The 26754-nt window shown below is 45.4% G+C and overlaps 1 protein-coding gene across 1 annotated transcript in view; it reads right to left on the reverse strand.

The window, feature by feature from the left end:
- Nucleotides 1-26205, reverse strand: part of SFXN5 (sideroflexin 5) — a 51691-nt gene extending 25486 nt beyond the window's left edge. The window contains exons 1-5 of the mRNA XM_009700797.1: nt 26153-26205; nt 25241-25306; nt 12187-12277; nt 7011-7126; nt 4821-4906 (exon numbers count right to left, since the gene is read on the reverse strand). Of these exons, the coding sequence (XP_009699099.1) occupies nt 4821-4906; nt 7011-7097 (173 nt within the window). The 5' untranslated portion in view covers nt 7098-7126; nt 12187-12277; nt 25241-25306; nt 26153-26205. The remainder of the gene's footprint in view (nt 1-4820; nt 4907-7010; nt 7127-12186; nt 12278-25240; nt 25307-26152) is intronic.
- Between the last annotated feature and the right edge of the window lie 549 nt (nt 26206-26754).

Consider the following 26754-nt stretch of genomic DNA (forward strand, 5'->3'; position numbering starts at 1 on the left):
CAGCAGTTTAAGGTGTCACTGCTGGCAGCTGTTTAGTTTAAACAAACTTCAGCGAGCGTTTAGCTGGACGGAGAGATTTTGCACTTCAGAGGAGGAGGAGCACCCGTAGGAAATGCTCTGCACACACTGTCAAAAGGAGAATATCTCCAGCAAAAGGCCAGGAACACAAGGTCCAGGAGGGCCTCCTACCTCACACACATTTCTGCAGTGAAAAACATGGTTTAAGCTGAAGAAAAGGCCCTTCCAGCACCACAAAACCATAGGTTGAGCACTGGCTACCCATCAAGAGAATCCATTTTTCATGGTTAGACTGACTTAGCTAATCCAGAGCAGGTCTGTAATGTTGATCCAGCCTAGGAGTGTCCTAATTTTATGAGCTTTACAGGAGAACAGCCCTGACAACTGCTGCGTGAGGATGCTGACATGCTGTGGCAGCTCTACCACAAGATCAGGATGACGTGGAGATGAGGAAAGAGTAGAAACGTTCCTCTTTTATGGACACAACTATTCTGCTCCCTGCTTCTCTCTCAGCTCTTGCCCCTTGCCAACAGTTCCAGCTTTCTCTCTCCTCCACAAACACTTCACAGTCAGCTCTAGGGCCTCCTCTTGTCTAGCCTGACATACAGGAGCTCTTGGAGCCCATCCTCAGACCTTCTACTGCATTTCAGACCCTCTGAGGTCGCTTTACTGTGAGGCAGAGAAGAGGCTTTAGGATAAGGAGATAAGAAGAGCCTACGTTCTTCAACCTCCACTGCCAGCTATTAGCTCGAAGTGTCCACAGCAGACATTGCTGGTGGACTGAGCTGGTCCACCGCTTGCCCAGACCACATGAACCAAGCACCACTGGATTTGGGCTCTCCCACCACAGAGCTCAGCCTACAGGGGAACCTGAGGTTGCACTTTAACACAGACCTGGATGGTCTACGCATAGACCAGCTGCGCGACGGGCTTCAACTCTGCAAGGAGTCGGAAGCTGTACAAAGACTACTGGAGAAGTCTCGGATGATGGCTGGCAGAAACCTTCACCGTTTCCCAAATTTTATCATAACTATCAGACAAAAGGATTCACAGAAGCATCTGAATAAAGGGAAACTTATTAAAAGGAAACAACTAGTCCCTTTATTGAGGGACTAGAAGTCCAACTTAAAGCAGTGGATGTAGTCGTCCCCACACATCCATGACATGGAGGTACTAATGAAGTTTCCATTGTCTGCTCCAAAGTCAGCTACATCCCATAGATGAGTCGTCTTCATCTCATAGACGATGTGAAACCAATATTTTTCCGTATTAAAGTTGCCAACACAGATATTATTTATAAAACTTAAATGAGAATACATCTGCACAAAATAACTGACACCGTGTTCCCCGCATGGCATATGTAGTCTCAAAATAAACATTGATTCTATATGTTAGCTGCTTCAACAGAGCGTCCAAGCAGCAGGAAATGCATGAAACATGGGGAAAGAATGGCGCGCTGCGGAGCTCAGCAGTGGGAGGTAACATTGAATTACTTGGAGAGCAGAGAAGGCGGCCCCGGGAGTTAAAATACACAGCAGGCAAAGAGACGAGAGAAGCCAAGAGAGCTGAAAAAAATGGCACAAGAGACGAGAGAGGCAGCTGGGGGAGTTAAAACATGCAGATGGAGAGATGGCTGAGAGAGAGGAAAGACCTGGATCCAAGTGGAAAGACGACGACCAGGAACTGGCCACTTAAAATAAACTTTTTGAATACCGAGACGAGAACGAGGGAGCGAGTTTTTCCTGAATCTGAAAACCTCTGCTGGGAGCACATAGCTTGCTCCTGGGGTGGGGCAACTCCCACCCAACTGCAGCACTGTCGCCCACTTTCACCCAGACTTAAACCCAAGGCAGGAGAATTGCTCTCCTCCTTCGCCACAACCCCAAATGCAAATGATTTAGTAGAGGATCCAGATTGCGACTTCTGATTCCAGATCTCCAGCCTCCAAATAATAAGCCGTCACTCTCGTCTTTTTCATTTATAGACACTGTAAGGATTTCTATAAATAAATTGATAATGCATGCCTTGATACGATTCCTATTAAAAACGCTCTAGCCTAACTAAAATTCTACCAACTTAAAAAAGTTAAACTTTTCACCAAATGCTCCAAGTTTTTTTCCAAAATGAGGTTTCACCTCTGACCGTGCCCTTCAATAATCACTTTAAAAGATCTGTGAGTCGACACCTGGACTGCAAATCCCTCGGCTATGGAAAGGGATGCTCTCCATGGCAGGTGGATGCTTCCACGTCCTACAGCGATACCACCACCTCTAGCTGCGTGGCCAAACCGCACCCCACTCCCTATCCCTGCTGTTTCTCACTCACAGGCTTCCAGGAATCCAAAGATATTTGATGGAAAATGAAACAGTAGGCACAAAGCTCTAAGGAGAATTTAGGCAGGCAAAAGCAATGCCCAGATATTTTTATATTTAGAAAGATTCATTTGGGGATGGTGGGAAGGAAAGTATCCTCTTGCAAACCTGAATTAAGTCTTTCTATTAGTTAAAATGACGACTTTTTGAAGACAATCCCCTGTATGTCCACATTTATTTGACAGATAGTCATCTTGCACAGAGCACAGGTGCATTTAGTAGAACTCGTATCAATCCAAGGAATTATGACACCCCCAAGAACAAAGCAAATTTTACTATTAGTTTTATTTAAGCTTGTGGATGCTTAGCAAGACTCATGATGGCCCTCAGTGTTTCCTGTTGGAGACAATAATTTAGGGACCAGTTTTCCACAAACTTTGAATCTTTGCACATAAAGATTTTTGTCTGTTCATGTTGATAATCAGAATAGCAAAGATCCTCTGAATTACAGCAGTAGTTTGTGCTCTGGGGTGATCTTTCTCAGATGAGCTAATCACCGACCAACGTACGGTTAGACCAGAACCAGTGCGCGTGTTAAGTCAGCGCTAACACACGCAGCCACTTTGGTGCAAAGCCTCGGTGCGACAGAAAGGCGAAAAGAAACAGCTCTGTAGTAAGAACATCACAAATCGGTGGCATTTCTGAAGTGTCTGGCATGTGGACAGATGAAAACAGAAGTCCTCTAGACTGACAACAGCAAAGCAGCTTTGATAAGATTATAAAGGCTAGAATAACGCGTCTGAATTCGAAGCAGGGAAGCTGCCAAGATGCTGGGGTACAAAGATAAGTGACAATCCCTGTTCTTGAACGTGACTTTGAGCAAGCCCTGAGTAAACTACTCCAGAGCAAGGTACGGTCACTCCTGAGCACCTCCCCAGCAGATCCTGCGGGTAGATCACGGGCTGGGGGACTGTGTGGGTGACACAGGGTGTTGGAGGACGAAAGAGGCTGCAAAGCTTTTGTCAAGGAGGAGCATGAAGTGAAAATCAAATGCTTTGCACAAAATTAGGGGGACTGCAATCTACCCCTTGTCCTTGTGCATCTCCAGCAGCCGTCTCCAAACAGTGGCTTGCAGCAAGTGTTACCAAGACTCTGCCCTGCTGCAGGGAAACATCACAGTCCCTTTGAAAAAGAGAGGAAAACAGTGTATTTTGGCCAAGAAGGGCAGAATGAACTTACTTTAGAGTTCCCAAAACAGAGTTTCTTGCCCTGCTTCTCTCCACATCCAGGCCATGGGAGCAATCGATCTTGGCGAGAGCCTCTAGGTGCTAAAGGAGTACCAGGCTACATCCATATTTTTAAATTTAGATGTTAAAAACCAGTCTCCAAATTTACAGAAGCAGCCCCAACCCTTCCGTTAAGGAGAGAAAATTGCCCAGGGGTGTTTCTACAAGGGTAAACACAGCTAATCAAAGCTATGGGTCAATCCCTAATCGTACTAATTGCTATTTACTTTGACAGTGGAGTGCTTGAGAGCAGCCATTATCAACAGATTTGTTTAAAGAGTGCTCCCAGCTTGGCTGTCCGGACAAAGGCAGCAAGCCCTTTAGCATCCCCATCTTTCAATGCACTAATCAGTCTCCAGAGGTTGGCAAGGTGATCCCCACCCCACGGACCATTCACACCGAATGAGTCACTGATGGGTGTCCTAAGGAGCCACAGGCACCCAACAGCTCCAAACAGGCTCACAGCACCTCTGGGCAGAAGAAAAAGTGGAGGTGTTGGAAAACAAGGTGGGAGAATGGCCAATGGATAGGGCACTTTGGGTTTTTTTTGCTATTAAGAACTCTGATAAGAGATAAGTGGACATGAAATAATAACCCTGCCCACTCTCCTAGCACTGATGCTCCACAGAGATATTTGCCAGGAGAAATTCTGGCTTAAACAGTGATGGAAAGCAAATTTCTGCAGAATACGTGAAGCACGTATTCTTCTGGGGAAGTCCAACCACAGGACATTACTGAAAGAAAATAAAAGTGAGTTCAAACAGGTCATAAGCAAGTCCAACAGTGGCCAAAGTGGTCTGGATGCAGTGTGTAGTCAGCAAGTCCCTACAGTCCCTATCCCTGGCTGAACACCAGCCAAGACCTTTAGTCTGACCTCATGTGGCAGCTCTACTGTTTGCTAAGTGGAGGACTGAAAACTTCTGGATATTTTTCCACTGAATTCAGAGTTTTGGCTCACATTGGCCCTACAGAATAGGGTTATTCAAACCCCTGGGGTCTCAGAAAGACAATTTAAAATAACCACATCAATGTAACACTTTAACAGCCTACAACAATGGTCAAAAATGATGGATTGTGAAAATTTTAATAAACAAAAAAAGTCTTTGATGGACCAATGCTAAGAAATATCAATGAATAACACCTACTGAAGATCTTTTCTCCCTACCCCTTAAAAAGCCCCCTCTTCATATTACCCAACACTTACTTTTCCAGTATGGACATAATAATTGGAGGTAGAACCAGTATAGGCATTGGCAGGACCACTCTAGTCAGGGCTGTTTCTAGCAGTGCCTGAAAAGGAAAAACAAACAAACCAACCCAAGACATTTAAAACAAATCTCAGGATGTACCTGCCCTGAGCACTCAATGCGTGGGCACAGAAATGGTTTGGCTGGCCTTTCTTCTGTTGCGTATGTGAATGAAAGTATCAACACACACTTTCAACTTTGCTCTCAGCTAAGCTACTTGTATACAACCTATTTTCACTCTGTTGCTACAAACGATGGGCTGGAGCCCATGCTTGGTCACAAATCCAGCGGGATAAAGAGAGACACCTAATAGCTTCTCTGATTCACTTTATGTGACCAAAAGTGCTCAAACATCCTGTCATATTCCTACGCAAACATGTCAGTGCTGCCTGGAAGAAGAAAGAGAGGCAAAAGAGCTGCCTGGAAGATGTTGTAAGGTGAAACATCTCAGTATGGGCTGGGCAGCAGCTTCAACCCTTCCTCCCTCAACTGAGTTTCGATTTCAGTTCTGTGCTGGAGGAACGCAGCACCTTATTGCCTGCTCCAAGATTTGTTTCTGGTTTTTAATCACTGGTGGTTTATTGCAAAGCTTCATAACACACAGGGCTCTCCTCTCCCATGAAGACACCCAACCGCAGAACTACAGTTGTCCCTCCGCTGGTGCTTTCTCCCTGGCAAGACTCACCAGGAAGCAGCAAACAGGACACCTTGGCAGCATGCTACACATAAATCCCCGAGACGAGACCTAGAGAAGACCCTGGGTGCTGTAGCAAGGTGTATAACCACCACTGTGTCTTCATGTACCTCTTCCAACCACCCTTGGCAGCATCCACCTGGGATGCCCCAAGCACTGCGAGCACACGTGGGGCTTTGGCAGACGTAGGCAGAGGGTACTATAGATACTATAGATTTTGGATGGGAATGCTGAAACTTATGCTTACAGTCAGGCTTGGGAGCACTCGATCCTTCCAAACGGGAGGCCTCAGAGAGATGCAGATGTGTTACACTAAGGCTCTGCCAAATTTTCCATGAAAAAAACCCCAGTACTAAGCTATTCAGGAAGAGGCATTGGGATTAGGTGGCCGCTGTGCCTAAGTTCTCAGAAGTCCCAAATTTGACTTTAAAATCCACCGAGATCACACTTACAGTACCTTCACTTTTAATATTTATTTTCTATGTTGTCTGTCTTCCCTTTGAGCATTAAGATGGAGAGGGGAAGCTGGGTCCTGAAGCCAGTTAATGTAAGTGAGGAAAACTGGCTCAAATAAGTATCTCCGAGCCCTTCAACAGATTGTTTTAATCTCCCTGTTAAACAACAATATGGAGAGATATTAGAGATCTCCCATTTCTTGCCGAGGACTGTAAATCTGTACATTAATTGCTGTCTACGAAGTGCCTTAAGAGCCTTGGACAGAAGGAGCGAGAGAAATGCCAAGCATTATATTATTAACTCCTCTGCCTGGGCGTGTGCTTCGGTACATGCTTTACATTTCAGATTAAAGCCCACTTGGAAACAACATGCCTCAGACAATCAGATGATGCTCAGAAGACAAAACTATGTAAGGAGGGAATAATTGCAGGCAGATGGCAGAGAGTAGAAGGTTACGGGGGAAAGCAAACCAGGTGTTAGGATGAGGACAAAAACATCTGGCTACCCTCACAAAGCTTTGGTTGGCAATTGCTAATGCAGTTTTGACATGGTAAGGGTTAAAAAGCTACTCAGCTTGAAAATGAAGTCCTCCTCATTTAGAAAAAGGTGTAAGTTATCTTTGCTTCATATTCAACATGAACTGCTTACAAGTTTGTACAAAGAAATCCTAAGGCTGTGAATGTATCAGAGCAGTACAGGATCTTCCAGATGTCAATCTGCGCCCTTCCAAGCCATCAAGGTCAGTCACCGAATTTGCCTGCACGACACGAGCCTGCATCCACCAGCACACTCAGTTTTGTGGCTACGCAACCGCACGCGTGGGTACGACGCAGGCATTCAGTTTTGCCGCTTCGTTCTTCCTGCATGATGGGTAAAGCTCATCTATTTCTAGCTCTTTCAAGCCATCGATTCCTACGGCTGTGGGATTTGTTGAGCCTGAAAGCCAGTTGTGTACAAGCTCACCCGAGTGCTCGCCAGGAACATCACAGGTACATACGTGTTTTGCAGCAATTCTGGAAGACCCGACAATGTTTCCGTTATTGTCCAAAACATCAATTCCTTCTTCCAGCTCCGTGTGCCTCATCAGGACAACATTGCAGATATTGGCACTAGCTGAGGATGAGAAAAGCACGATGATTAGCAACGCAGCCGTGGTCAATACCAAATGGCAGGCTTCTGTTCGCTGTGACAGCCCTTCAGCTTTGCTAGCATCAATCTGCCACGAAGTTTCCACAAGTCAAGGAGCCACTCTTATACCAAGATAAAGATGGGATTCTTAAGAGGAGAATAATAACCAAGATCCTTTTCTTTTACTTGCAAAGGGATCTGCTGCCACAATTGGAAACATCTTGATGCAAAGAAATACCAGCGTTTCCAGATGTTCCAGATGTTGGTGTTCGCACATGCTCCCACCCTCCACAGCGATCCTTCACCTGACATTTCGATCTAATAACTCAAAACTGGTCCTTGCACTGGGCTGCCGGTTGGTCTTGGACAACCAGGCACTGCTGATTGACAGCTGCCTCTTCCGACGGTACATCCCAGAGCTGGTCTTAATTCCCCTTACTAAGCCAGCTGACAAACTCTTCTTAAATAACAAATTTTAGCAGCTATGATGGAAATATACTGCAAGGGATTTCACTAAGCTGTGAAGGACAGCTTAGGTCTGAGCTCTTAAGAGGACAGACTTGTTTTCTTTAATCAAATAAGACAAGGTTGGGTTGCTTCCATGGACACGTATCGCATTAGTGAGGGTCCTGCTGACTATTTGCCCTTATTTCACATGTTTTAGGGGGAAAATGTCTCTGTGGGCTTATTTTCTAAAGTTAGAGTCCTGTTTCTTTGCATTAATGGTATTCTTCTGAACTATGACACAAACCAGCAGAGCTTTGGACAGCTCTGGTTCCCAACCGACATTTCCCAGATCTCAGCCCTGCGTTCACGGCAGAGGTGGGAGCAGGAGTGGGACCCTTTCTGACAGCCCCCCACTTGCCCAGCCTGGGCCTTTTGTAGCCTTCTCGAGATGACCCCAAATTCTGCTCCTCAAGTAACGTGTTAAGAGTTGGGATTAGGAAACATCCTTCCCAGGTGCAGCTCCTCTCTGGGGCCCAGGCACTTCTTAAATTTTTCCAAAGAAAAGCTGCTAATTCCTACAAAACTTTGGGTTTTGATAAACTGGCATTTTCCAGCAACCCCCCCACCACCACATTTTGTTGCAAACTTTCCAACCAGAACTAATACAAACCCACTGATGCTGCAAGTACCACTGCTTCCAAAAATGTGTTTCTGTACTGCTTGATGGGTTAATATTCGCTAATTAATCTCAATTCATGTCATATAACAAATGTCTAATTTTTTGAGGGTGGTGGGTGGGTGAGCCCTATACAAATGCAGCTCTCGGCAATCAAGGATGATTTGTGGTGACAAATGCTCCTTACACTCGAGAATAAGAGGAACATACACACACGCACACTCTGTCTCTCTCTTTAATATTCGAACTACTGGACCACTCTTCCCATCTATCAAAATATCTGTGTTACCAGCCCTTCAACTCCTTAATCCAAGATAAAAAAGAAAACAGGCATTTCATTTAAAGCAAGTTTAGCCCCCCCCCCTTTTTTTTTTCAACATTCACATGTCCCATCCTTCTAGCTATCAGTCAAGACTGAACATATAAAAACATGTCAGCAGAGATGCTCTGGCCAAGCCAGGATGCACCGGCACAAGGCTCTTGTGAGACTCATGGTGGGGTGTCCAGACCTGAAGCTCCCACATTAGCTAGATGCTTCTCCAAGTCTCTGGATCCTATCAGGGTTTCATTGATCAGGTCCCAGATTCAAACCTGATTCCTGTCTGTTTGTCTGAGATAAGCAATTGTTTTAGCTGTTCCTGTTCTGCTTTCTGAGAAAGTGGAAAATGCTTCTAATTATGGGTAAACTTGGATCTTATGGATGTCTCAAATACAGGGGGAAACAAGAAATAAATAAATATATGTGTAGACAATTTGATTTTCAGAATTTGGAAAGAAATGGTGACTATATAGCCTGGAAACTACTCTGTGAAAACACTGAGTGACATATTGGAAACTGAGTTCAGATACAAAAGCAATCCACTACCCTACTTCTATACATGTATACATATATCCTTTCTAAACAAGGGTGCTCGCCATACACTAAATACACCCTTGTGTATCACCTAAACATATTTAACAATTTTAACCCCCCTCACCAAAAAAAAAAAAAAGCCCAAGGAGAAGAAATCCTTCCTCCTCTTCTCCTCCCTTCTCTCCAACGGGTATCTTTCTACTAGCTTTAATTTCCTTTGGATCTGGTTTGGGATGCCACCTCTGGGGGGGTTGGGGGTTTTCTGTGTGTTTTTTTAGCCACATACATCTCTAGTATAAAGCATACCATCACCAGTGACACTCCTTAAATTTGTGACAGCTATTCACACCCAGTACTTGAGAAGATGTGGGTAGATTGGGTTCTTCGCAATAACCCTGGGCATTGATGTCCTTCGTCACCTACATCTCCAAGAAAGGGTCAAGCCCCTTCTTGTTCAAATTTGGGAATCATTGCTCTCCAGAACACAGCGTGGGCACGCTTCTTCCCTTCTCCTGCACGGAAAACCTTCATGGAGAACAACTTCACCACTCAGATGATGCTCCAGTGTGGCCAACATCAAGCACAAACCCCTTTTACATCAAGCCAGCCGCTGGCTGTGCAGAGCCTTGGCCATTTCCATGAGCTGTTCCACCTGGGTTGGTTTCCTGGATCTGTGCCCTGGGGCTGGGGAGGATCTTTTGGACAACTTGTGATTTTCAGCTATTATCGATTACCTTTGGTGGAAGGTGACGGTGCAGCCCGACCTTCCGGCACCCTGCTCTAGTGCCACCAGCCACACCATGGGGATCAGAACAATCAGAGCCTGCACTAGCTACCTGGGTGCTTTCCTAACTGCCCGCAGCCTGTGTTATCACAAGTGAGGTCTGGAGGCCCCTGTAGATACAGCCCCATGCCCTGCACTCCCCTCAGGGTCCCATGGTGAAAGTAGGATTTCAAGGAGGAACCGCTTTTCTTAAATATGCCCTACAGGTAGCATTTCTGCAGATACGGTTTAGTTTATGGGGCAAAGACAACTGTACATGACCCAGAGAAGACAGACACAACATGTGGAGCATCTCTGAGGGCAGTAAGACCCATACACCGGCTCTCCCAGTGCCTACCTCAGCTTCTCAAGGTTTTAAAAGTCTTTATGAACATCTCTGCTTGGAGTCTGGCTGCCTTCCACCCAAGCAGAAGCTGCACTTCCCCAAGTCTCCATCTCTCATGATGCATATTTTGCAAATACGCATCCCAGCACTTGCAAAATGTAAAAAAACCAAAAATCTTTCAGTCATTTTTGAGGGGGAAGAAGATTAAGACAAAACCCTCATCCTTGGGATGAGAGACTATGAAACTTGGATGCATATCTCTAGTTCTCCAGCTGCTACCAACAACCAGCACAGCTCAGCCAAGGTCAGTGGGAGAGGGACGCAAGGAAAGGACAGGGGAAAATTGCTTAATGGTAGTGGGGTAAGAGCTTTACATCAGCATCTAGCTTTTCACGTAGAAAAAGTGAAATTCTGCCCTTTTGCTGGGGGCTGGCGGTTCAGAAGCAATGGGAAGATGCATCTTAATTAATCAGTTTGTCCAGGTCTGCAAACCGATAACTCGCAGTTTTCAAAACCACAAAACAGCAATTAGTGGGAGGATTCCTGATGTCCTGGCACATAACAAAGCATGACAGTACACAAATAAAGTAAGAACTAGAAAATTAATTACGGGCTAAACAAATTAATCATGGGTTCACAGTGACTGCTGAGACAAGAGTAACCTCCTTCTCCTTACACCTTGGTATGAAAATAGATCAACCTGGCGGCAAAGACTTCTCGTGTGCATCTCTGACTCAAACCCAGCCTCGCAGTTGCCTCCTAGCTCTTGTGCTCACCTCTAGTGCCCTCGTGGTTATAGGAATCAAAAGAAAGCTGAAGCCCTCCAAAAATATATCCCAGGGAAGTTCCAGGAAAACAATAATAATGTCCACAGATCCCCTACGTACAAGCAAAGAGCTCAGAAACAGGATTGAGTGCAACCAACAGACTACAATTCCTGTCACCCCCTGCCCTGCAGACAGGGCAAGCAACTGTTTTTCTGGCAGAAAAGGGGAAAAAAAAAATCCAGCAACTTGGGAACTGAAGGTTGGAGGGTGAGAGTAACTAGTTGTCTGTAAAAAAAGGAGCAGAAAAACCAGAGAAACTGAGAGCAACATCTAGGTAAAGAGGTTCAGCATCCTCGAGTAAAGCTCTGCGAACATGGCCCCTGCACAGCAAAGGAAAAAGCTTAAAGGAAAGTTTCGCATTAACACAGTTGAAAAGGGACCTGCAACAGTGAGCAAAACCCCTTTGTTTACTGATTTCCTCCATGCTTGGACAATTTTGGCACTATCTTTATAAATAAACAAGCTTACATAAAAAATTACCCTAACGTCACTGGAGATTTCTTCACAGCTAAAATAACTCATCATTTGCTGAATGTTGTAACCACAGGCTTCAGTAAAGGCTGAGGCCAGCGTGTCCTTTCTCTCAAACACCGAGCAGTTAGCTGATAAAATGCAGAAGGGTTTATTTTGTGCTCCAATAAGCCAGCAGCAGCCTTAATTCTTCACACACTTTAGTCTTTTTTTAATTGGTGGCTCTTAGAAATCTGTATATTCAGAGTAGGAGCATTTGATCGCATTTTTATTGTAAAAAAACCCCTAATGCTACTGCCTATTTCAAGATTTGATTTGACATGATTCAAACCAGATCTTCCAAATTAAATGCTCTGGAATTTAGACAGTCGAGGACCAGTCAACGCTGATCATTTTTTAAACTGCTTGAGAGTGGAAAGTGCAGCTTGATAAAGCCTTGTGAGCTGCCTCCGCTAGCAGCTTTGCATCATTTTCCTGCCGAAATGCTGCTTTACACCATCCTGTCGCTGCCTGCACCCACTCAGGGACCCACCGCCAAGAGGACACGGCAGTGACGGTGTAAAGCAGGAAGGCAGGAGTTAGGTGTCCATCTCAGTGGCTTTTAGCCACTGGTTGGTTTACAGCCAACACTTTGAATATAGAGAAAAGGCGTTATTTCTTACCGACAGCAGGGAATGGCACAAACCTCTGGATCAAGAGACGAGTGGCGGGGGTAAACTTGTTTGCTCTCTGAACCAGAACATTAAGGCCCACCTTTGAATAGAAAAAAAAACAAAACAGAGAAGCAGAAACATTCAGTTACAAGGAGCAGGGCAGATGCTACAGCTTGCAGACAGCAGCAGAGCTCTTCAGGGGGACAGATTAGGGTCTCTCCCCATGCAGAAGCTTTGAGAACTAAACGCCTCACACACTGCAGGGTTTAGTTGTGTTGGGTTCAATCCTTTATTCAGCAAAAGGTTGAACCCAACTGTTGGGTTGAATCCAACCGTTGGGCTTAAATGAAGGGTTGAACCCAACAATTGGGTTGAGCCCACCTCTTGGGTTTAAATGAAGGGTTGAACCCAACCATTGGGTTGAACCCAACCATTGAGTTTAAAGCCTTTCCAGCTAAAAGACAAGCTGGAAACCACTTTAACGCCATCCAGCCCTTCTGGAAATGCCCCTAGCCACATTTTTACGCCGTTCACTGGCATTTTCCCTATCCAGCACAAAATCATTGGGGCTGGGAGTCCACACCCGGCTAGGAAAAAGCCAAATATCAGTGGCGGTAGTCGGCCCAACACAATCCATTCCTCCTCCCAGGGTCTGTGCAAACTACACCACCCTACTCCAATGCAAACATTTGGGCTATAAAGGAGCTATTAATAGAAACAAGAGATAGCAGGCAGTTTATTCTAACCATGGATCGTTTTTTTGTTGCCTCCTCCAACACTTGAATAATGCAGAGCTCTCCACAGTTTTGCAGGGATCTAAGTCATTGCATATGTTAATATAAACAGTACGGAGGAGAGTCGCTGCCTCATCAGCCTTAGCGTGGTTGCATAGTAGTGATAGTCGGAGAATTTCCATCAAAATTTGTTTCAAGCAGAACTGGGGTTATTACTTAAACAACCCTATTCACGGGGAATGACTTCTGTCTTCAAATTACTCTCCCTCACAGTATTTTCTCTTTTTCACCCAAAAAAGCCCAAATGCACCAATGAAATCCAACAGTCCCAAACGAGGAATTTTAGGTCAAAAATGGAAGTCTTTAGCAATGCCTGGCCAAAATGTTTTCAGCCAAAAATGCAGCAAAATTTGGAAAAAAAAAAAATATCAGCCAAAGCCAAAAACCTGCCAGCAAATAGTGATTTGGGGGCTTAAAAAAAAAAAAAAGAAAAGAAAAGAAAAGAAAAGAAAAGCATGGGAGAACATATTTTGCAAGCTGCTACATTATACATGCATCCACAGCGCATCTCGTCTTTTTGGAGGCTGAGAGGAAGATGTTGAGAAGCACAACTGCTGGGTAAGCCCTGCATAAGCAGAGTGCTGGTTTTCAAAACCCACGGAGCATTTCCAGAGCCCCACGAGGCTTTCATCAAGACCCCAAGCAGGAACCCTTCCTCCTTTCCTCAGACACCATGAGTCCAGCGCTGAGCCCAGGAGAGCCACGGTGGTTCTTCTTAGTCTGGGCAAGAATGAGGGTTTTGTCTTAATCTTCTTCCCCCGCAAAAATGACTGAATGATTTTTAGGTTTTTTACATTCTGCAAGTGCTGGGATGCGTATTTGCAAAATCTGAACGCTTCCAGAAACTATAAAGCAGTCTACAATGGGTAGCTTTAAGAGTACAGGTAAGACAGTCTTAAGCCTGGCTTTGCTGGTACTACCCCATGGATTCAGCCTGGATACAGTTCATCTGTGTAGATGACAAATTTTGTTGGGTTTGCAGCCTCTGCTTGAAGGTTTGATGGAAGGATTTGACCGTGAAGTGGAAGAGCAGCAGCTTTTGAAACAGAAAAGAAGTGTCTGGGAGAGACACCGCTGTGAGGCTAGTGGTAATAAAGGCCTTTTACTTTCAGATTCAATTTGGTGCTGCAGATGAACTTGCTCCTCCACTTACAGCAACCACCCCGCTGTGAATATGAAATTAAATGTTGCTATAGATTTAAATCCAATCTCCCAAATTCCCAACATGAGGACTAGATTTAGGAAACTAATGAGGGTTTGTTTTTTACAGTTTTGAAATTGCTTTAGCCAATCTGATTTCCCGTAGGTCACGAAGTGGGATGAGGGTAAACAGGTCAAGGAGAGCATCCAACAAACGAGCAGGTACTCCTCAACCTCAGACCACCGTAAGCAAAAAGGCCATCAACAGGGAATGCTTAATGAGTTTAACTCCTAGGGGCTGACCAAAGAATGCTGACTATTGAGGCAAATTCATCACTAAAAAAACAACCGCGGGAGTATTACTATTATCATCACCCTGCCTACAGCCTGAGTCACAGATCTGAGATCTACAGCACTGGCGCTGTACAAACATGTAACAGAGAGTCAGGTGGGATTCATCATGCCAAATGTGGTAGAATCATAAAATCACAGAATCGTTTAGGTTGGAAAAGACCTTTAAGATCATCAAGTCCGATCGTTAACCTAGCACTGCCAAGTCCACCACTAAACCATGTCCCTAAGCACCACACCTACACATCTGTTAAATCCCTCCAGGGATGGGGACTCCACCACTTCCCTGGGCAGCCCGTTCCAATGCTTGACAGCCCTTTGGGTGAAGAAATTTTTCCTAATATCCAATCTAAACCTCCCCCGGTACAACTTGAGGCTGCTTCCTCTTGTCCTACAGGCTCCCTTTGCAGCCCAGTGCAGAGAAATGAGCCTTTTTAAGAGTTCTAATTCTCCTCCCAAGACAGACATTTATGGGTGCTCATGCGAATTGGCCCTAACAGTGCCCATTCATCCCTGCTATCAAAGGAGTCCAGAGACGCAGCTCAGATGAAGGTATCTATGCTGGTGATGTCTCAACTCAGGCAAGACAAGTGCTCCTCCTTGCAGCTGGAAGCTCTGGGCATGGATTTGCAGGACTGGTTTCGGTGCAGGACTGGTTTCAGTGCAGTACTGGTTTGGGATATTCCTGTAGTGTGACCCAGATTAGGGGACAAATTCAGTTTTTTCAAATTGCTTATTTTTTTCAAGTTTCTTTCTCCAGAGCACTTCCACCATCTGGTTGACAGAGCATCCCGACAAACCGGGGGAAGCTGGACACGGGGGTTACATTGCACCGCGACTGCTGCCAACATTCCACAACACAAAACCGGGGTTGAGCGCTGTCAATGGGACAGCAACCTTACTCAGTGCTCTATGCCTCCGGCACCACTCTGCCCTTCCTCCCTCCCTCTTCTTCCTTCAAGTGTCAAGAATTCCTGCTATTTATTTTGCTACCAGTTTTGTTTTCAGCATCAACAACATTATCTCGGCAGAAGGACAGAGCTTGTGATGTTGCCGTACTTGAAGCCGTATCATCACACACTGTCACAGAGTGACCGCGTAATAATAAACCAAGATTTTTGTTCCCTTTTCTTTCCCTTCTTGTCTCAAAAAGTTCTGACCTCATGTCCACCAAGACATGAATTTTAAAAGCACAGGAATTTTTGAAAAAATCCCTGCTGGTTTGTTTCTTTTTGAAGCCTCAGAGATGGCTTTTGAATGCCTGAAATGCCTGAGCCATTTGAGAAAGGTCTAAGCCTACACCTCTTAAACCAGTTCTAGAGTAGTAAATGCATCAGCAGTTCAACAAGTTATTTCACTCCATTTTGAGGGGGAATTTTTATAAAATAAAGGAATATTAGGAGTCCAGCGAGTAAGGTGGACATCGGTTGGTAGATGACACCACCTAAATGTCACTGAGCAGCTCTCTAGACTTCATTAACTGCGTTGGAGAGATCTCCTCTGATTTAAGGGATTCAACTTTCCCAGGTTCCAGTAGCACTGGAGCAACCCTGACCACTGCAGTTGGAGCTGGCTGCTCCAAGCGACCTAGAAAGTCAACTTGGAAGGAGGGACTGGCTCCAAAGGAGCTTATCCTTCAGTCCTCAAATCACCAGATTGCTCAATTAGAACACTAATTGGATCTGATGAGTCCCATACAGCCAAACTGAAGAAAAGAGCATTAGGAGAAGGAAGGAAAAAAATCATTCATTAGGGCTGAGAGGTGAAGATGGAGGCAGAGAGATGGAAAACTGGGCTGTTTACCAACTGGAGCTTTACCAAGTCAAGGAGAACAGAATGGAGGAGTATAAGGGAAGGGAAAGCAATAAGATTCCGAGTGGAGAAGGAAGTTAGAGAGGAGCAAAAGTAAGGAAAGGAGGAAATTTGAGTCACACCTCAGACGACTGCAGAAGGGATGAGCGCAGTAGCCCCACAGTTGGATGCTTCAATGGAAGAAAACGATGTAGTCTTGAGAAAGAAGCAAGATTGTAGGAGAAGTATGAGCAGGAAAAGAGGGGATTAATGCTGATAATGAGACAAACGATGTGACAGATGATGGAGAAAGGAGGACGGTGGGGGCCCATGCCGAAGACAAGAAGTTGTTGTTTCAACATCGAGTTTTCCATGCATCTGGATGCTATACAGAGGCACACCACACCTGGGTGCCATGGGGCTGGGCTGGGGCAGAAGGAGAGGGCATGGATGAGAACACATTTGCTGGAAACAAAGACACACCAGTGAAACAAGAGAGAAAATGCTGCAGAGAAGCACAAGGAGTTTGGAAGGCAGCAGTCAGCGAGGACCCGGCGGTTGCCATGTACTCCTGAGCCTAGAGGCAGGGTGATGGGCACTGGGTGCCTCTCCAGAGCATACCATGTCTTTGCCTCCACTACACCAAAGGCTGGAGGTTGTGCCTTTGGGAAACGGCTGTTACAGCTCCCACAATTTATGGGTTCAATGGAGGAATCGCCAGGCTGCATTTCCAGTCTGAGTGGTCATACCACTCTCTTCTGGTGTCTTCTGGTATCTGGATTTGGTATCTGTGAATCATTAGAGAAGAGGAGATGCAGGAACAGGAACTTTTGAGCACAGGTATCCAGATTTTAGAGTCGGGTTCCGCTTCATTTAAAAACTTTAAGGAGCAAACAGAAGTTTATCACCAGCTCTTCCAATTTACTATGATTTTCTTCCTGCTCCTGGCTCCCCACAACAGTTCACCTCTGAGGAGATGCCCGGCCATGCTCCATCCCCACCCACTCCTCATCCTACTTTGCACCGTCTTCTTCTCGCTTCTAAGTGTTTCTTGACCGCCCTAAGTGGTGGATAGTCCTGAAGGCAGTGGGTGGCCTCCCGCGCCGTCTCACAAGCTGATTACGGGCATCACACCAAATTCGCAGGCTGTCAATGCAGCCGCTCCACACAGTTCACAAACAATTATCAGGAAGAAGGAGCTGGGATTAGAAAAATCCACAGGGGTACCTCCACCTAGAGAGGAGAGTGAAAAATTGCGTCTGTGTGTGTGTGAGTTAAGTGTGCAACGGGAGCGGGGAAGGAGGAACAACTCATGGCCGGTGGCACCGACGCCACGAGAAGGAGTAGGGTTGGTGCCCCGGAGTGCTCTGTGCAAGGATGCTCTCCCTGCCCCAAGCTGCACGCAGTTGAGACTGAACACTCGGTCCAACAAGCTCCTGTCTTTCCTGAACATGCGGGGGGAAAAAAAAAAAAATAATCAAGATCCTGGTTTTTTATTGCTCATGAATTTTATAAGTGTAATGAGCCAGCCCAATTCCAATTTATCTAATTAAAGTTCTTATATTCTCTTTCTAGCTTTGGTTAGACACCGGCAAGCATCACCTGGTTTTCTTTTAAAGGACAGAGCTGTAAATGTAACTTTTATTATTCTCACTCCCCAGTGTCAGAAGATTTTTAAACCTGCGTATCAGAGCAAACGTATCCCTTGTAAATGGTATCAGCGATACCGCTCGCAGAGCTGTGGGAGTCAGGGCTGCGAGGGCAGGTACTGCCAAAGCCGGCTGTGACACAACCATTACAATGCTGATATTATTTTACAGTGATAATCTTAGGCTTGAACAGTCTTCACCTCTCAGCTTCCTCAGGAGAGGAAAAATAAGATCTTTCTGCTGAAATCCTATGTGGGCGTGAGAATGTCTTGGGTTGTAAGGGCTGTTTTCAAGACAAAGCACATTCTGATTATGCAAAATGCTAACTTTTGGGGGGGGTAAATCCAGCTTGTTTAAAAATATCACTTTTGCAATGCTCATTTGTCCAGAAACAGCCTCTGCTTTAATCTGACCTCTCAGACCCACACTGAGCTTTGCTGATCAGACTCCTACACAACTTTTTTTTTCTGATACAGCTAAATATAAAATTTAGGAGTTATAATTTTTGTGCAACCTCTGTGCCTGACCAGCTCTGACTGCAGCTGAGATAAAAATCTCAAACACAAATTACAGTGTTTCAAGAATTCAGAAGCTCTGCAGAAACCCTACAGTAACTACAGCAGTCCCCAAAAAGCTGCATTTTCTTGGAAATAACATCACTGAGGCTTCTGTACAGAAGGTGGTTGTCCCAGGATGACTTACTAAGATACCTGCATCAGAGAGGAGTGATTTCCCACCGTGAGAGCAGGAGTTTGAGTCCTCGAGCGCCTAGGTTTGAGTTTCTGAAGAGCTTCATACATCAAGTCATGTAGCTTCTGTCTCTGCTTCCCAACCGTGCAACAGAGTCGAGAGTCAAGCCCAAGCTCCATGGGGCACCCCGAAGATCTGCAGGGGCTCCCATATAGCGTGCTGAAGGTTACTGCAGCACAGGCGCTACTGCGCAGCGAGAGCTCAGCCCTTTGCTGCTGTCCAAGTCATCGAGTTGCATTTAACTTCAGTAGGTTGTTGCTGGTTTCTTCTTTGAACTCCTGTGGTGGACTCGTGGAAGAACTAGCCTTCAGCGGGTGGGCAGGCAGGAGCGGCTGGAGGGACTAACCTCCACCTTGGCTCTGCTGGTTGCAACCACAGACTCACCTAAGCCATCTTTTTTCTTTGCCCAAAGCCAAGAAGCACTCGTACGCTCGGTTGCTGCGCAGCCACTGTAGGGACAAGAGGGGTGACAAGCAGCTGAAGGGAGGTAACATCTCCATCTGCTGCAGCAGTTTGCTGGATGAAAACGTATCCAAACCCACAAACCAAGATCAGAGTGTCAGGGGTCCTAAAACTGATCTGTACAAAGTTCTAGACTAGCAAGAATGTTGTTTTTTTTCCCTTACAATTTTCCAAGGAAAAAAAGTATCATGGGATACTTCAGCAAACCAGAATAGGTCATTAAAACTGCCTTGTTTCTCCCCAGTTTTAACCTAGTTTGTTGTTACACATGTTCAAGTTTAACTCCACACTTTCACAGTTTGTGAAAGCACGGGGTGCACACCATACAGTAAGCCAGAGCATCAGTAAACCATACCGGCATCAGTTCCCAACTTCCACTGGCCTGTCCGTAGTCAGGATTTAGGGTCAGGAAGCAAGGAGACACTTTTGAAATGAAAAGACCTGGGTCTCTCTGTGAAGAGATGCTTCAAACATCCTCCTGTACGCTGCGATCGGCAGTGACTCCAAGGTGAGTCATTAGTAGCTGATAGCACCAAAATTATTAATGGCATTAATCACCTGATTTTTTTTTAAGCCAAGGTCACCCAATAAGGTAAAGCCAAAAGGAAACATTCAAATCGTGAGCAGGTACATTTTAAGTGTATAGATCAATACCAAATATACAGCCTGGCTGGCAGTCATGGTTACATGACATTGCATCTCTCTCTCTCTTACACAAAAGAAGACAAAACACCTACTTTTGTCAGAATTTAGCTCAGGTTGCTAAGTGAGAACAACATATTTATTTGCCTCTGTACTGACAAGACCATAAATCCCAAACTTGCACCTAATAAAAGCCTTGTTAGAAGTTACAAACCCTGGTGCATTTGAAAGGGGAAGGAGGGAGCTTGGCTACTTTTTTAATTGGGGCAAACTCCACCATCCTTCCACTTAAGAGGTGCCTGATCTCACACATGTGGTTTTGCTTCCCCTTTCATCAGGGGAGAATCGAACCCCTATCACAAGGGGGAAGCTCAACGCCATCATGCCTAGGCAGTCACGATAGACGCTTCCTAGTTAAGTTACATACACCTATATATGTAAAACACACTCCGTATGCCTGCCAGGCTCGCTGCGGTCTAATTAGAGCCCATTCTGTCAACAGCGGAGGACAACGCCAGCAGTAGCGACGTACGTGGCACCTCCAGGGTACGTGGTGTGGGCAACAGATGGACAACGAGCTAATGACCTGAGCACCAAGCTGAGCGACAATACACTGCTTGCTGGGAGACGTCAGAAACGTGGCCAAATGATACTGGCAGAAGAGAGAAACCCCTTTGAGTGTCTGCACGGGGTCTTCAGTATCACAAGGAGCAAGACTTGGAGCTGGTCTTGGCAGAACCTGATCATGGAAATTAAAAACCTCGATGTATAAAGCTTTGATCCAAAGACTACGGAAACCAATGGCAATAACGCCCTTGCTGTGAGACGCTTCGAGGAGAACGCACAGAGAAACCCAAGGATTCACCACCACGGGCTCCAGGTGAGGCAACCCCTGGGCTAACACCACCGGTCTCCAGCCTGCAGGTCCCAGCACCAGTGACAACCCAGAAACCAGAGGGCAGCTGCTCACAGCCCTTGTCTAGATCTGGTTTAATTTGCAGGCATTTAATTGCAAGGATCATTTCCAACTTCAAACTGAAGTTACAGTCTAAGGCCATAGTACTGAAGAGCTGAGTCAGAAGCAAAAGGGATCAGCAATACAGTAGCAAATTGAGTTTGGATCTGAAATTAAGAAACCTACTTATAACATATGTAAAAAACCAGTTATTAACAACAAAATTGGTTTTGATTATGTAGCTTTTTTAACCTTTTCAAAGCATGACAAAATTAACAGAGAGCAAAAGTGTGCATGTGTGTGTGTCCGCTGGAAAGGGTTTCTGTGTAATTACAGACCCTCCGATCAGTGCAGCTCTTGGCACTAGAATATTTGGGGAAAAAAAACCCCAAACATTTAAAATATGCTTGGTCTTTTCTGAAGTCTTTTTACTACTCTCTGCCTTTGTTTGCCTTGCTTAGCAAAACCAGCTGGTATTAATTGTGCTTTCTACACCACCATCATGAACAGCAGCCAGATATCAGAAAATAATGCCTAATCACAGGAATCCACTCAATTGTTTAAAAAAAAAAACCCAACAAAACAATTACCGCTCAGCGTTCAGAAAAGCAATAAAACGAGAGCAATTGAAAGAAAAGGCAGGAAGGAGGCTGGTGTATGGAGAACATGACAAAAATAAACTACAATCACAGAAGGAGAAACAGAAATCTAGGTTACTTAACGGTAATCAGACTCCTCGAAATATATTATCCACTGCAAGCGAAGCCTGGAGAAGTCGCACGCTCGTGCGGAGCGGGTAGCCCAGGTCTTGACATGTGCCTGGCAGCAGAGATGGTGCAGAAGTGTCACGTAAGTTATAGATGGAAGAGATCTGCTACATGAGCCTTTTCACCTCCTTTCCCGCACTCAGTCTTACCATTATCCCTTCTGATGTCTTTTCTAGCCTTGTTTCAAGTGATTGCTTCACCTGAGTACTGCATGGGAGAAGAGATGAAATTCTGGACCTGGCACACCTTTCCTTGCATGAAGCTATGCTGTGAATTGGGTTGGGCTGGGAGTAGGTGGGAAAAAAAGAAATACTGAGGGGACAAAAATTGAAATATTGAAAAATATAGAAAAAAAGAATATCGATTTTTGCAAAAATTCATCCTGAAGGGCTGAAAATCAGGAGTCCCAGATGTGGCACTGGATCTAACAGAGAAGCATCGCCTCTCTCTGACTGCAATTCCTCTCTCTCTAAAATGGGAAAATAATCAGGTTATTTGCAAAGATTTGCTAAGATTTCTAGTTTAATTGCAAGAAGCGTAAAGCCAAAATCTGCTCTTCCGTACGCGTGAGAAAGCAATTTGTTTGTCCCTCTCGTTAGATAAAGACACAGAGGGTGAAGACGATGGGAAGCACAATCACAAGTCAACTGATCTGTCATTTTGTGAGCCTTCTCCCTGCGTCGCTTGCCAACTGCAAACATGGAAGGGGCTCACTTTAATTAATACTGGGTCTCAGCAGACCACTGGAGGCAGTGGCACTTGTTTTCAGGTCATCTGGTCCTAATAGGCTCACACTGGGAGGTGATTTGCTGCTAACTGACAGCAGAGATCAGTTAATGAGGGCTGAGGCCCTACAATCCAACGTAACGAACCTTGGGGCTATTTCTATATTATTTGTCATCATCATTTAAAAAACAAAAACCAAACCAAAACGCTCAAGGAGATGTTGGTTATTAATCCAGATATTTACAACATAAAAATCACTCCCAGCTCTGCAGGATTTTCTCTAGGTTGCTCTGCATTGGGAATCGAGCACGCAATAAGCGCTGCTACGGATTATCAGGACACAAGCTATTCTGCGGTAACACACACATCAGTAGTGGCCCCAGCAGCCCATCTATGGGGAACACTACAGGGACATCAATGCAGAGCGACTTCATCTCATTTTCACACACCCTATGTGCCATAGCATGCTCCACTTGGAAGAAGACCTCCTTCCAACATCAGGAAGGAGAAAGTATCCATGAAGGCTGCTGCCCTTCCCCGCTCCCCTAACTACATCGATGGATCCAAGAAAAGCTCCTGCCTTCCCATAACAATATTCTGACCCTCAGAGCACCACAGCTACAAAAGCACTGCTAATACAGAGCTCACAGTACTCTTCACCCATGCTAAAGGCATCCCAGTGGAAGCTCAGTCTGGTGAGGCCATCACGGCACTTACACAAGAAGGTGCAAACACCCTCTCAGCAACCACACCGCTGAAGGAAGATCTCCTCTTGCACAAGCTTGAAATGCTCTAAGCATAGAATACTGCAGCTTTGTCTTCTCTTGCAGTGCTTTTAAAGTTCTCCCGTGATGGACAGCCAAGGTGTGCAAGACAACTAGACGCTGGGGCTCCTGCTGGAGACGCACCTACAAATTATGTGGACAGATCAATCCCAGCACCGTTTCAGTTTCTGCATTTATTCAAAGCTCACTGCTCTGTACAGACCATCAGCTTCTTCACCACGAGGGAGTAAACAGTACAACTAATGGACATACAAACCACCATGAGATGAAGAGCTGATTTACCATCAGCAGACTGATGAGCCACCCACGTGTCACCAGCAGTGACAGCCACGCTGCAGTAACAGCAGGTCTCTGCTGGTTTGCTGCAATTTCTTTTATCTACAAGCCTTGGTGGAGTTTTCCATGCTGCTTCAGAGAACGACTGTTCCTCACAGCACCACTGATGGTCACTTCTGCACTCTGAACCTATCTTTCTGCTTCAGCCCCTTTGCAGTCAGCCTAGGAGGAACCAGAGCTTTTAAAGACCGGCGTCTGCTGTCCCAACACAGACATCTCCGCTCACCGCCCAAGTGATTTCCTTACCAAAGCCTGTCAGCTTCTCGGGGTGACAAAACTCTGCCAATATCACTTCTCCGTGTCTCCTGCTCTCTATCTGCCCCTGTTGCCAAAATGGAGAGGAGCATTAATGCCAACAACGTGAAACCAGTCATCATCCCTCTGCTGCAGCTGCGCTGGGGGTTGGAAGGCAGGTTGTGAGCGGTAGCAGCACATCAAGCTGGAGAGCTTCGCTTTACTAATTCATGAGGTGGAAAAAATTCTGAACTAAGGACTGAGGAGGACAGTCAAGCTCTCCCATGCTACACCAGGAAATACTCAACACAGAATGGCTGCTAACTGAAGCACTGAGGTTGGTGGGATGGCGACTTAGATTGTACTTCAACTGCAAAAGCGTGGAGTTGGTGTGGACACATCTTCCTGGAGTTATGAAGCGTGGGAGATGACACCAACGCAAGGCTGGTCTGTGTGCACAGTCTGGGTTAATTCTGCAGTGAAGGGATAATACAGGTGATACAGAGGAGCAGTACGGCAACCAGTGAGCAAGCCAAGCCAGCAATACAGAAAACTATCAAGCAGAACTATGAAGATATGCCTCCGCAGATTTTCTGCTGTCCACTGTGGACACGATGTGTCAAACCGCGCACTGTCAGTTCCCAGGTAGGAGCTCCCGCCTCCACAGCTCTCGTAATGATCCCCAGTCTGCTCTAGACAAACCTTTTACCTTGTAAAGAAATCTAACCAAGCCCATGCAGTTATTTCTCCAAAGGTGAATAGGGGAACCTGGGTACAAACGGTGTGGTGAGCAGGCTGAGTGCTGACCTCCTCCCACGGCACAGTCTCTTTGCAGAAAAAATGCCTGGAAAAGGATGTCTGTGGCTTGAGAAAAAGGAAAAAAGTCTTGGCCAGAGGGAAAAAATACAAACTGTTGTGGGATCTTTAATGTTCCAGCAGAAAAGGTACAACCATAGGTTTCAGAGGCTTATTTGAAACCCAGCGTAAGAAAAAACTTCTATAAGTTGCGCCTGAAAACTGTTCCTGCCTCCTTGGGAATTAGCTGCCCCTGCTACAGATGTCAACTTGTCCTTCTGGGGAATCTCAGTATTAAAAGCCTGATGACTGCACCACGAGACCATGACTTTAGCAATGTTAAAAGCTCCTCTCTTACAGATTACTTCAGAGATGACTTGAACACGGTTTCCAGCTTGAATGCCTTTCACAAGTGAAAGATGTCATTTCGAGCACTGTGGTTCTTTCAATTCAAGGTGCTGACCCACCGGGAGAGCATCTCCAAAAGCCTGTCTCTGTTCAGCATGGCAGCTGTCACACCATCGCTCTGCAGCCTCAAAGACACTCTTTTAACTTGGACTAGGCTAATTCACCACCAGTTAATGCATGTATGGATAATTTGAGTTCACCCAGCCATAAAGCCACGGTGCAGGGACCCAGGCAGTGCACGGTGCAGGACATGCTGGAAGCCATCAGCGGTAGAAGTCCCCTTCTGTTGAAAAGTTTGGGCATGCGTGGACAGAAACACCTCACGGTTAAAATATTTTTTGGTTATGTAGACTAAATTCTGTCAATTAGAAGATAAACATGCTTGGCAATTGAAACAAACATCTCAAAAGCACTGCAGTACTACTGTAAGGGAGCAGTTACTTAGTAGTAAAATACAGAGATATAAAGCGTTACCCACTGCTATTGAGACAGCACTTATGACAGCTCCCAAGTAGCCCTGGATGAACTTGGACGTCGGAGAAGGCTTTGGAAAGAAAAACAAAACATATTTTCAATAAACAATCTTCTGGTTATTAAAATGCAACCAAGCTTTTTTGTTTGTTTTGGTTTTATTTGTTTTAAACCAGAGACAGGTTTAATTTTGTCATATTGTTCTGTGACACATGGTCTGTCATCTAGCAGCGGCAAAAGCAAGGAAAATCGTAGCCTCATGAGCAAGGTTAAAGGGAATGGAAAATTAATTGGCATCAGAAAATTATAATAATAGCAGCTCAAAGGAAGGATGCGAATGGAATTCAGCGAATGGTACAAAATTAGCATTCCTATACACTAGTGATGAACTCCAAACTCTCCACATTAAATATTTATCTCTGAAATGTTATCTCAATGAGCTGGATGGTTTCCAACTCAGCTTCCGGACTTGAGCTTCCCACATCCTGACATGGGATGCATGAAGGCTCAAGTGACAGAAGAGAGCAGGAACAGCCCCACCACTTCCCAGTACCATTGCTGTTAATGCATATAAAGTCCTCGGGAGACAGCAGCCGCCTTCTATCCAAAAACCCAGACACCATTTTGCTTTGTGCTCATTTACATACCAAATTAAACCATTTCATACCAGTTAGAACTATACAATGGTTCAGTTCAAAGGCACTGAGCGTTACTTCTGTGCCTTGAGTGACTTCAAGATCCTCATGCCATTTACAGCTGAGGTTTAAAATGGAAGTCTATACAGGAGAATGGCCAATCTATAAATTCATCACAGTTCCAACTCTGGAGTTTCTATTAACAGCAAAGAGACAAGACTTACGTTTCCATGTCAAAACAGACCTAACGCGCTGCACGCGCTGCATATGTTGGGTCTCCTCACCTTTGTCGCGTTGCGGTTTGCATAGTTGACGCAGGCATTGTGGCTCTGATTCAACCACTAAAGAGGAAACAAGAAGAGACAGGCATAAACATAACTTCACCAAAAAAAAAAAAAAATCTATAAACGCGGGAGTGCCACGGGAAAACTCATCTCCTTTTGGACTTGCTCACAACTTGCCACCTCTTTTCAAAGGCTCATGCATGCCCTATATCTGATTTAATGCCCTTCAAAGTGAGGGGCAGAATTCCCAAGGCACCCAGTGCCCAGAAGGCAGCTCTGTTTCCTTGTATGCTCAACGTGAAACACTTCTCCTGGCCCAGTCCACCTCCACACCACACCTTGGTGCTACTAATCTTTATTTTCATCGGCACCAAATCCATACTGCTGTTAAGACGTAGCAGTAAGTCCAGCAGCCATTTCGTCAGTCACTTATTAAGCTCCATGATGGCCATAGGAGGCTTCAGCTGAGGAACAGGAGATGAGCAGATGTACCATCTTATGGATACGGATGCTACTAAACCCGTATTTCTGTCCACAACTTTTTGGAACAGGATTTGTCACCAAAGCAGCGTGGCAGCAGCTGGGGATGAGTAGTATCACAT

The sequence above is a fragment of the Cariama cristata genome, unplaced genomic scaffold (assembly GCF_000690535.1).
Source record: "Cariama cristata isolate BGI_N322 unplaced genomic scaffold, ASM69053v1 scaffold14205, whole genome shotgun sequence".
NCBI lineage: Eukaryota > Metazoa > Chordata > Aves > Cariamiformes > Cariamidae > Cariama > Cariama cristata.